General features: G+C 38.8%; 1 protein-coding gene across 1 annotated transcript in view; it reads left to right on the forward strand.

Moving 5' to 3' along the window:
• Positions 1-11,320, forward strand: part of LOC112154378 (myoferlin) — a gene marked incomplete in the record, with an annotated part of 59,532 nt that overhangs the window by 22,514 nt on the left and 25,698 nt on the right. Inside the window, 11 exon segments of the mRNA XM_036217190.1 lie at positions 20-149; positions 1,457-1,581; positions 1,680-1,793; positions 3,654-3,831; positions 3,914-4,038; positions 4,165-4,274; positions 5,647-5,839; positions 5,920-6,075; positions 6,150-6,281; positions 7,892-8,055; positions 11,032-11,146. Coding sequence (XP_036073083.1) covers positions 20-149; positions 1,457-1,581; positions 1,680-1,793; positions 3,654-3,831; positions 3,914-4,038; positions 4,165-4,274; positions 5,647-5,839; positions 5,920-6,075; positions 6,150-6,281; positions 7,892-8,055; positions 11,032-11,146 — 1,542 coding nt within the window.

Genomic DNA, 11,320 nt, shown 5'->3' on the forward strand with positions numbered 1-11,320 from the left:
ATCGTGGCAGCTAGAGTAGATTTTTATGCTTATTACAGAGTTCTGTAAACTTTCTTTTCATCGTAGGGATCGTCTGACAGGAAATGACGCTGTTGGGACCACATACCTGGACCTGGCAAAGATCGCTTCATCTGGTGGAGAGACTGAAGGTACTGTTTATTTCACTTATTCTTTTAAGTTTGTTTTTTCAGACACTGAGGATCAGACGTTTACTTGTGTGATTTTTATTTATTATTATGTTGAAATGTCCCCTTTTTCTGGATTAGAAGAACATGCTGGAAACGCTGACAGACCGTCCTATGAAGGTTCATCCGTGCTCCTCTTTTTGTTGATGTGTTGCTTGTGTTACAACTGACAAGTGTGTTGTGCATGCTCAGATTCTAACTTTTTTGTGCAAATACAAAATGACTGTACATGAGAACTGGAGTAAAGGCCGTGTCACACAGCCACTAATACAGTTTGTGCATTTTCCACGTTTTACATTTCTGTGAAGGGTTTGCGGATCTATTCAACATTTTTTGTTGGTTGAGAATTATCCATTTCATGCACAATTATACATAAATATTATGCATCACGCATACAGCGCACATATCGCCTTAAAATTATGTAAATGATGCACAAACCACTAATAACTTGCATATAAACAGCACAATTATCATGTTCTACGTTGATTTACGTGTTCTTTTTGTGTTCTATCATGGTTTATTCGTGATATATCTATGAAAATTGAGCGTAAAGACCACAATTTGTCTCACTTTTTATTGACGTTTATTTACGTATGACCAATTTTCACATGTGCAATATGCAGAAATGTATGTAGTGGTTGTATTACACGGCCTGAAATGTGACGTCACAAATAGAAATGGCCTGCACTTCAAAAACATGAACTCTAATAAAATATGTTTTCCTAGTTTCTAGTTTAATTACCTTATAACACTTAGTTTAAAGCAAAATTACAACTTCTTTTGGACAAGAACGCTGCCAAATTGATGACGTCAGTAAACAGTGACTCAATGTTTCGGTGGCAACCACTCCCACCAATCAGGAGTGAGCTTGTTAGGAGGCCACACCCCCACCAACATACTTTTATCGAGGAATCTGATTGGTCATTTTCTAAGTTGAATAACAGCCGTTTGTTTCTCAGTAGAAGTCTATGGGATTTTGGCTTCTTGGAACCAGCGAGTACTTCCTGTTTGGGAACACGGTCACTCAGTCCAGTTCTCATATACAGTCAATGATATTGCATGATCCAGCTGCTTCACAAACTCATTTATGTCTTCACAAGCTAACGATTTTTTCCGATTTTTCCTTTTAAATGTCCAGCAAACCCTGTTAAGTTCTGTCAGTGTCACTGCCTCCTGCTTCACCAGCATTCAAGAATGACTTCTAACATCACAGCTTTGTGTGGCTTTCCTAGAGTATAACATAAAAGGAATAATACTTAACATCTCCTCAGTGAACCCCGTAGAATCTGAGGTGGGTTTCCTGCCGGTGTTTGGACCCTGCTACATCAACCTGTACGGCAGCCCCAGAGAGTTCACGGGCCTGCCAGATCCCTATGAGGACCTCAACTTTGGCAAGGTAATCATCAACAAAGTCTAGCTTCCCTTAAGGTTGAGCGTGCAGAATATGTCCTGATGTTTTCTGCGAAATCCGACTAATGTTTTGTTTGGGTGCAGGGAGAAGGCGTGGCCTACCGAGGCCGGATATTGGTCGAGCTGTCCACAAAACTGGATGAGAAAGCAGAAAAAGCAATAGATAATATCCACAGTGACGACATCCTGGTTGCACAGGTACGTAATCTGCTTATGACATACACAATACCCACAATACTTTTGTGTTTTTAAGGGTATTTTGGTAGTCAAGAGTACAAATATCATCTACAGTAGAGGTGTCAAGCTCAGTCGCACAAAGGGCCAAAATCCAAAACACACATTAGGTCGCCGGCCGAAAAGGATAAACATTAATTGAACACTCTAAAACTACATTTTAAAACTTTAAAACTGTAACTTTTTAACAAAATTATGAACTAGATGTATAGCATTTCCTGCAATAATTTGACCGCTGAAGTGATGATAGCTGAAAATGCTGAAATTGATAGCTGACAACGCTGAAGCTGATGGCCAGCTATTAGCTAAATGCAAAATTACCCTAATGAGCTGAAAAAAACTACATTGGCCAAAAAGCTATCATGTAGCTGAAAAAAATGCTAAACGTCTAATATCCTGAAAAACTGAAAAAAGCCCCAATTAGCTAAAACAGCTAGCATGTAGCTGGAAGAATTGCTAAACTTCGAAATATCCTGAAAAACTGAAAAAAGCCTAAATTTGCCAAAAACAGCTAACATGTAGCTGAAAAAAGCTAAACTTTAAAATATCCTGAAAAACTGAAAATAGCCTAAATCAGCCAAAAACAGCTAGCATGTAGCTGAAAAAAATGCTAAACTTCAAAATATCCCGAAAAACTGAAAAAAGCCTAAATTTGCCAAAAACAGCTAACATGTAGCTGAAAAAAGCTAAACTTTAAAATATCCTGAAAAACTGAAAATAGCCTAAATCAGCCAAAAACAGCTAGCATGTAGCTGAAAAAAATGCTAAACTTCAAAATATCCCGAAAAACTGAAAAAAGCCTAAATTTGCCAAAAACAGCTAACATGTAGCTGAAAAAAGCTAAACTTTAAAATATCCTGAAAAACTGAAAATAGCCTAAATCAGCCAAAAACAGCTAGCATGTAGCTGAAAAAAATGCTAAACTTCAAAATATCCCGAAAAACTGAAAAAAGCCTAAATTTGCCAAAAACAGCTAACATGTAGCTGAAAAAAGCTAAACTTTAAAATATCCTGAAAAACTGAAAATAGCCTAAATCAGCCAAAAACAGCTAGCATGTAGCTGAAAAAAATGCTAAACTTCAAAATATCCCGAAAAACTGAAAAAAGCCTAAATTTGCCAAAAACAGCTAACATGTAGCTGAAAAAAGCTAAACTTTAAAATATCCTGAAAAACTGAAAATAGCCTAAATCAGCCAAAAACAGCTAGCATGTAGCTGAAAAAATGGCTAAACGTCGAAATATCCTGAAAAACTGAAAAAAGCCTAAATTTGCCAAAAACAGCTAGCATGTAGCTGAAAAAAAGCTTAACTTCAAAATATCCTGAAAAACTGAAAATAGCCTAAATTAGACAAAACAGCTAGCATGTAGCTGAAAAAATTGCTAATCTTCAAAATGTCCTGAAAAAAACTGAAAAAGCCTAAATTAGCCAAAACGGCTAGTATATAGCTAAAATATTAGTTAAACTCCAAAATACCCTAAAAATCTTAGTAAATGCCAAAATAGTCCAAAAAGCTAGCATAATGCCAATTTTTAAAACTTTAAAACCGAAACTTTTTAACATAATATGAATAATAAAAAGGCAAGAATATTAATCCTTAATCCTAATCTAATATTTTACTCTCCATAAAAATATATTTTGTCAAAATTATAAAAGTTATAAAAAAGTGCAAGATAACATCGGGCCATTAAGAACAATAAAATAAAATGATCTGGAGGGCCGGATAGAATTACCCAGACTACCTTGACTTTGACACGTGATCGAAATGTTTGTGTACATTCATCCCCTTAAGTAAGATGTTTTTGATGTGTCCTTTCCCTGATCAGAAGTACCAGAGGAGGAGAAAGTACTGTCTCTGCGCAGTCTTCCACAGCGCCTCCATGATCCAAGAACCCGGAGAACCGATCCAGTTTGAGGTCAGCATCGGTAACTATGGAAACAAACTGGACACCACCTGCAAACCTCTAGCCTCCACTACCCAGTACAGCTGTGCCGTGTTCGATGGTCAGTGATCAACTCTCATTTGGATAATGACTATCATTTAGTGAGTGGTCACACGGTGAAATAACTGTATCTCGTCTCCTAGGTAACCAGTACTACTACCTACCGTGGGCAAACACCAAACCAGTGGTTGTGCTGACGTCCTTCTGGGAGGACATCAGTCACCGCCTGAACACCGTCAACATCATCCTCTACATAACTCAGCGTCTGGTATTCTGCCACATTTATTACCTGGAATCCTTGAAAATCTACAAATATTTGGTTTTAACTTAAAGTAAATGTTATTGTTTTGGTCTTTAATTATTAAAAGGAATTGTATTTATTTTGTTGCTGCAGCAATCCAACCTGGAGGCGTTTAAAGTTGCCATTTTGGCTAAAGTCCCGGACAACAAACTTGTAGAGGTGTGGCTGCAGCTGCTTGATCAGCTGGTTGAAGATCTGGAAAGGTAAACAGAGGAGGCATCGCGGCACACTGCAAGGAACTCGTTTCTATTGCTTCTATTTTAATTTGAACTACAGCTAAGTTAAAATGAAAGTCTAAATTCTAAGTGTGAGAGGTTTAATTTAAGGCATTCTCAATATGGATGAATGGTTAGGGCACCCTCGGTGCTACTTTTTGACGTTTTTGGTGTCCCCAACTTGTCAATTTTTGAGGTACTGGCTGTTACCATTAAATCAGGAGTCCCCAACCTCTGGGCCCCAACTGGTACCGGTCCGAGGGCCGCTTGATACCGGGCCACGGACCGGGTAAAGAATGCATACGCAAATCAGGGGTCCCCAACCCTTGGGACGTGGACAGGTGCCCTAACTCATACAGGTACCCTAATCCAGTACCAGTTCTGCGTCCGGTACCACGCCCCAAGGGTTGGACCCGACAGCCAGTAATTCAAAAAATGACAAGTTGGGGACAACCAAAATGTCAATTAGTGGCACGGAGGGGGCCCAAACCATCCGAGGGGGCGCGGACCAGAGAGCACTGGAACTGCGCATGGATGTTACCAGACATGGTACCGGTTTACAGACCTGGTCAGGGGTAGGAAATCGGTACTGGTCGCATCCTAAAGACCGGTCCGCATCTGGTACAGGGTCCGACAAAACGTTGGAACCTCTGATTTAATTGGAACAGCCAGGTCGCCAAAAAACAATGAGTTGGGAACACCCAAAACGTTAAATAGAGATGGCTAGGGGGCCCGAACCATACGTCCATATATGAAGAGTTGGGAGTGAGAATGTGTCGTTTGCCTTGATCCAGTTGTGGATTTAGAATTATATATATTGAGATTGACCAATATTCTCCAGCCAAAGGAGATTTCCAAAAATGTTTTTCAACATGTTCTCATTCGTAAGTCGTAACATATTGACGTTTGGTTAAGGACCCACTGCCGTTTTGGGTCTCCCTAACTCTTCGTTCCAATTAAATCAGGGTTCCCCAACCCACGGGCCGTAAACCAGTACCAGTTCGCGGACACGTACCGCACTGGTAGGCCTACCCTTACCTTAAACCGGTACCAAACATAGACTGGACAGTAATGGAACAAGGTACAGGTTTACGGACCAGGTTAGGGTACCTGATCAGGGTTAGGATATAGGTACTGGCCACATCCAGAGGGGTGGCCTGTGTCCAATACTGAGTCCGACAAAACGCTAAGATGTAATTGGAACAGCCAGAACGTTAAAAAACGACGAGTTGGGGACACCCAAGACGTAAAAAAGTGACGTGGAGGAGTCCTCAACCAATCATTAATATGTGACGACTTGAGTATGAGAATGTGTTACCTTTTGACAAAACTGAACTAAAAGTCTAATTTTCTCCACAAGATTTCCAACACCTGAGTTGGAGGGCTGCCCCAACCTGACATCGTTGGACATCCAAATGAAAAAGCTGAGAGACATCACCTTAAACGGCATCAAGGAAGCTGTGAACCGTATGAGACAAGAGGCCTCCGAGATCCGTGACACTCTGTCCGACATAGAAACCTGGCTTGACAAACTCAAACAGCTTGCTGAGGAGGTACAGATTTAGATATTTGTTGTTTTGCATGATGCTGTGTGGATCTTCACTCCTCATTTGTTACTTTTTGCTGCTTTCAGCCACAAAACAGCATGCCCGACGTGGTCATCTGGATGCTGCGAGGGGAGAAAAGAGTGGCGTACAGTCGTATTCCAGCTCACGAAATCTTGTTTTCCACATACAGCGAGCAGGCCTGCGGACAAAACTGTGGCAAAACTCAGACTGTCTTTCTAAAGGTACATATAACCTCAACAGCATATGAAAATGTAATACTCTGGATCTGATCTGGATTTGACTGTAATCCCTGCAGTATCCCATGGACAAGGCAAAAGGATTGAAGGTGCCAGTTCAGATTCGAGTCAGCATGTGGCTGGGCCTTTCTACGGAGGAGAAAAAGTTCAACTCGTACTCAGAGGGAACGTTCAGCGTGTTTGCCGAGCTGGTATGTTAATCTGAAATGTAGCCTCCTTTTATGAACCTTTCCCACAAAGCAAACCAGAAAAGTTGCATAACCTGCAATAATGACAGTGTGAATGCTTTTTGCTAAAAGTAGTCTCTGAAGATGCTGAAGGTTTTTGCTGAAAATGGTGACACAATTTAATATAATTTCTGAAGGGATTTGCTGAAAATGCAAAAGCTATTTGCAAGATGTTAAATTTGCTGGAAGGCTTTCATCAGAGAACGCTGAAGTTACCCTAAATTTCTAAAAATAAAAATTGTAGTAAACTTGCTTAAAAAACCATAATAAATGCCAATTTTGCAAAAATATTTAGTGTTGCTTAAATATGAACTAAACTCCAAATTAGCCCAAAAAAACTTCATTAGATGCTAAATTAGCCAAAAAAGCTAACACGTTGCTGAAATACTAGCCTAACTCCAAAATAGCCTAAAATACCTCAGTAAACTAAATTAGTCAAAAACGTTAGCCTGTGGCTAAATTATTAGCTTAACTCCAATTTAGCATAAAAAAATCTCAGTTGATGCCGAATTAGCAAAAAATAAAAAATAAAAAAAATTACCACATAGCTTAATCACTACCTAAGCTCCATAATAGTCAAAAATTCCTCAAGAAAGTAAATCAGTCAAAAACGTTAGCCTGTTGCTAAATTATCAACTTAACTCCAAATTAGGATAAAAAAAATCTGTTTATGCCAAATTAGCAAAAAAAAAAAAAATAATTAGCACATAGCTTAATTACTAGCTAAGCTCCAAAATAGCCAAAAAAAAAAAATCCTCAATAAAGTAAATTAGTCAAAAATGTTAGCCTGTTGCTAAAATATTAGCTAATCTCCAAATTAGCATAAAATCCTGTTGATGCCAAATTAGCAAAAAAGAAAAAAAAAAGTTAGCACATAGCTTAACAACTAGCTAAACTCCAAAATAGCTTAAAATTCCTCAATGAAGTACATTAGTCAAAAACATTAGCCTGTTGCTAAATTATAACTCCAAATTAGCATAGAAAAATCTCACTAGATGCCAAATTAGCAAAAAATAAAAAATAAAAAAAAGTTAGCACATTGCTTAAGTCCATGCTAAGCTCAAAAATAGCCAAAAATTCCTCTGTAAACCAAATTAGTCAAAACCGTTAAACTGTTGCTAAATTATTAGCTAAACTCCAAATTAGCCCCCCAAAAATGACCTCAGTGCCAAGTTACCCAAATTAGCTAGCATAATGCTAACATAACAGCTCAATGCCAATTTTTTTTTGAAAATTACAAAAAAATGAAAACACAGCCCATTAATAAATATAAAGGCTTGTTGTTAATCTCAATAAAAATATAAAATTTAAAGACTTTCTCATTCATTTCCCATGGGGCATATTTTGCTCAATATTTCCGAAACTATTAAGTTTATGAATACCAGAATTAGAAGCAGTAATGTCCTGAACCAGCTGAACGTTTTTATACCAAGATTGGTGAAATTGCTGAAAGTCTGAGTTTTTACTTGCTGAAAAACTGAGCAGGAGAATCACTGTAGTGTGAATTCCTACTAAACATTCACACAACTGTAAGCACAAAGTTTCACTTTCACTTTCTTCGTCTGGGACTTTAGTATGAAAACCAGGCCAAGGTCTTCGGGAACTGGGGAACCACAGGACTGGTGGGGCGCCACAAGTTTTCCGATGTCACGGGCAAACTGAAGCTGAAACAGGAGTACTTCATTCCACCCAGAGGATGGGAGTGGGAATCTGACTGGTTCATTGATCCAGAAAAAGCGTGAGTTTATCTTGAAATGACCTTCATATTTAAAGAAGGGCAATAGATATATGTTGACCGATGTTGACATGAGTTTGCTCCACCCACCTCTGCACTGTTTAGGTGGAACAAAGAAATGTTTTGATTCCCATTGGATAACCCAGCTGCCAATCAAAAAAGACACAACCATGTGTCCCAATTTTGAGTTTTACTAAAAAGAAAATAGCCAATTAAAAATAAATCCATCATCTCCCCCAATTTTTAATGGACGATCAATTTAGAGGAGATTATTTTAAACATAGTGTTTAAACATCGAAATCAATAGAAAACTACGGTGGCCCTGAAGTGCAAATCAAATCAACAACACAAAAACATAACAAAAAGCACAACTAAAAAGTAAAACACATTTTTAATAAACAGGATTGCATTTTAGAAAACAAAACCAACAGATAAAAAAAACGAAATGTTTTGAAAAAACAAAATTAATTTAAAGAAAACAAAAGGAAATTTTGGAAAAAACAAAACGGAGTAAGAAACCATAAAATTGCTGATTGGATGATGATATCCAGTATTGCTTCAAGTCAAATAACTTTTGATTAAATGACATTTTGACTTCCGTCTATTAATTTTTGGTTTACAAAATTTTTGTTTCTTTTTCATGAAAACCAGAAACTGTCATTACTATAAGATATCAATGATTGGACGATGACATTTGTCCACTATTTCAACTTAAAGTTCTTTGACATAAAGTGATATTGGATATAATCATCCAATCAGCGATGTTTCACTGTTTTCTGGAAATTACTTTTATCTTCCGAAATTGTTTTTTTTTTCATTTTTGTTTTTCTACTTTTACTTTATATGTGTTTTTCTATTTTATTATCGTTGACATCTTTGATAAGTTTTTGCGTTGAGTGTTTTGAACTTCAAGGCCACCGTACAAAGCTGCTCCCTTCTGCCACCAGCCCCTAGTGGTCATTTGAGGAGCTGCAACATTTGTTACATACTGGTTTACCTACCCAATTCAAAAACAGATGGTGGGGAGGTTTGATTCAGACTGTATGATCATTAATTTGCTACTTTGTTTTTCTTCTATTGTGCTGAGAAAGGAAGTGTGGTATTTTTGTCTTGTTTACATTCCTCTGATGTGGGCTGTGATTAAACGACAATGCCAGACGGTGCCCAACAGCTGGAATTTACTGCCCCTTTTTTTTTAATATCCTTCTATAAACTCGAGAACAATCACTCTTTGGGCTCCACACTTACTCACATCCTTGGCTGGCTGTTATGTTATTGCAATTAATTGTTGGGTTTTCCGCGATAAGAAGTGTATTTTTTCTTCTTTAAGTCCTCCTAAACGAAGAAATTGGAGCTCTACAAACTTGAATTGAATTAAAATATACCTGCTATTAATTCGGGCTATAGGTTTGGCTCCAGTTATTGACTGTAAATGAGTGTGACATCACTCAGAGAATACGTTTTATGTCCGGTTCTAATGAAATAAGGTCAATTGAGTCGACATTTTTTCATGATATGAACGCAACCATGTTGGATCCGAAGTAGACCTATACCAGAACGCGTACCAGAGAGGTAGTGATAGGGAATCAGTCCAGTCTGGATCCCGGTACCGGGCTGGTACCAGTCCGTTACCGGGTTAGGCTTAGGTTATAGAGTTAGATTAGGGTACCTGTTATGGTACCTGTACCAGTACCAGGTTAGGGTACAAGTACCAGTGGTGGGTTTGGGTACCCTAACACGTACTGGACTAGGGATAGGTACTAGTCCAGTCTGCATTCTGGTACCGGGCTAGTTACCGGCTGGTACCGGTACTGGTACTGGTACCGATCCAGTACTTGGATGTAGACCGTATCCCTAGTCCGGTACCGGTTAGGTTATCCTGACCCAGTACTGGTACTTGTACTGGTCCGGTCCGCTTCCCAGTACTGGACCGGTCCAGTACTGGAATCCAGAGCGGTATCTATCCTTATTTTGGTACCAATTAGGTTAGGATACCCTAACCCAGGATTTTTACTGGTCCACATCCCAGTACTAGATCAGTACCAGTTTGCAAACTAACCCGGTGCCAGGATGCGGACTGGACCGGTTATTGGGTTAGGATATGCAACTATGTTGGATCCATTGATCGTAAATGGAGACGGACAGACCCAGATACAACCTCACCCATAGAAAATGCCTTACCTTCGGCTCCAGCAAAAATGAAGCCAATTTGGTCGCCATTTTTCTCCAAACGGGGGCCGCCATCTGTAGCCAGTCGAGTTTGTCCAAGTCGGTGTCTATGGCAACCGGATTCACCAATCATGACTAAGCTTGTTTGAAGTCCACCCCTTGCGTTGAAAGTCGTTTACTTCTCAATAGAAGTCTATGGGATATTGGCGTCTTAGAACCAGCAGGTACTTCCTGTTTGGTTGGAGCCAGTCAATGTCATTAATCATTGATTGGTTCAAGTCAATCTAGGTCAGCATTTATATGGCAACTACTCTCACCAATCAGAAGTGAACTTGTTGGAAGACCACACTCCTACAACTTAAAACTAATCTTCACAAAATCTGTCAAATATTTTGATTATTTGACATGACCACCTACTTTTATCGAGGCATCTGATTGGCCAGTTTATAACTTGAATAATAAATTATTGCAACAGAAAAAAATAGAATTATCAAGAACATGTTTTTAAAAAGTATCCAAAAAGTAGTCTGAAAATTAGAATGAGTGAGTAGTAGCAGTTTATTTCTCTATAGAGGTCTAATGGATTTTGTCTTCTTCGGGTACTTCCTGTTTGGATCAAGGTTGGATGACTCCAGTTCTCATATCCAGTTACTGTCATCATTCCTCTCATGCAAAAAAGTCTATTATCATCTTACAACATCATAGCGTGTGGTTTATGTGGCCACCGAGTTCGTTGGAACACCAAAGTCCATCTGTTTTTTTCAAACGTTCCTTCAATGTTTCACTCATGCCTTTGTGTCTTTGTTGCAGTCTTCTCACAGAGGCAGACGCAGGACACACTGAGTTCATGGATGAGGTTTTCCAAAATGAAACCCGCTTCCCTGGGGGAGAGTGGAAAGCTGCATCTGAGCAATATACTGATGTGGTGAGATTACCAAGTTCACATTCAAATGGTTCACGGTGGAGCGGTTAGGAACAGATACAGTCTTTGTCTCCATATTTGTTTGACAGACACTCATGATTATTGATGTAAAACAGTAAAAACTGTGTGAAAACCGACACAGTCTCACTTTCAATTCGTCAGATATGGACGTATGGT

The sequence above is a fragment of the Oryzias melastigma genome, linkage group LG19 (assembly GCF_002922805.2).
Source record: "Oryzias melastigma strain HK-1 linkage group LG19, ASM292280v2, whole genome shotgun sequence".
Classification (NCBI taxonomy): domain Eukaryota; kingdom Metazoa; phylum Chordata; class Actinopteri; order Beloniformes; family Adrianichthyidae; genus Oryzias; species Oryzias melastigma.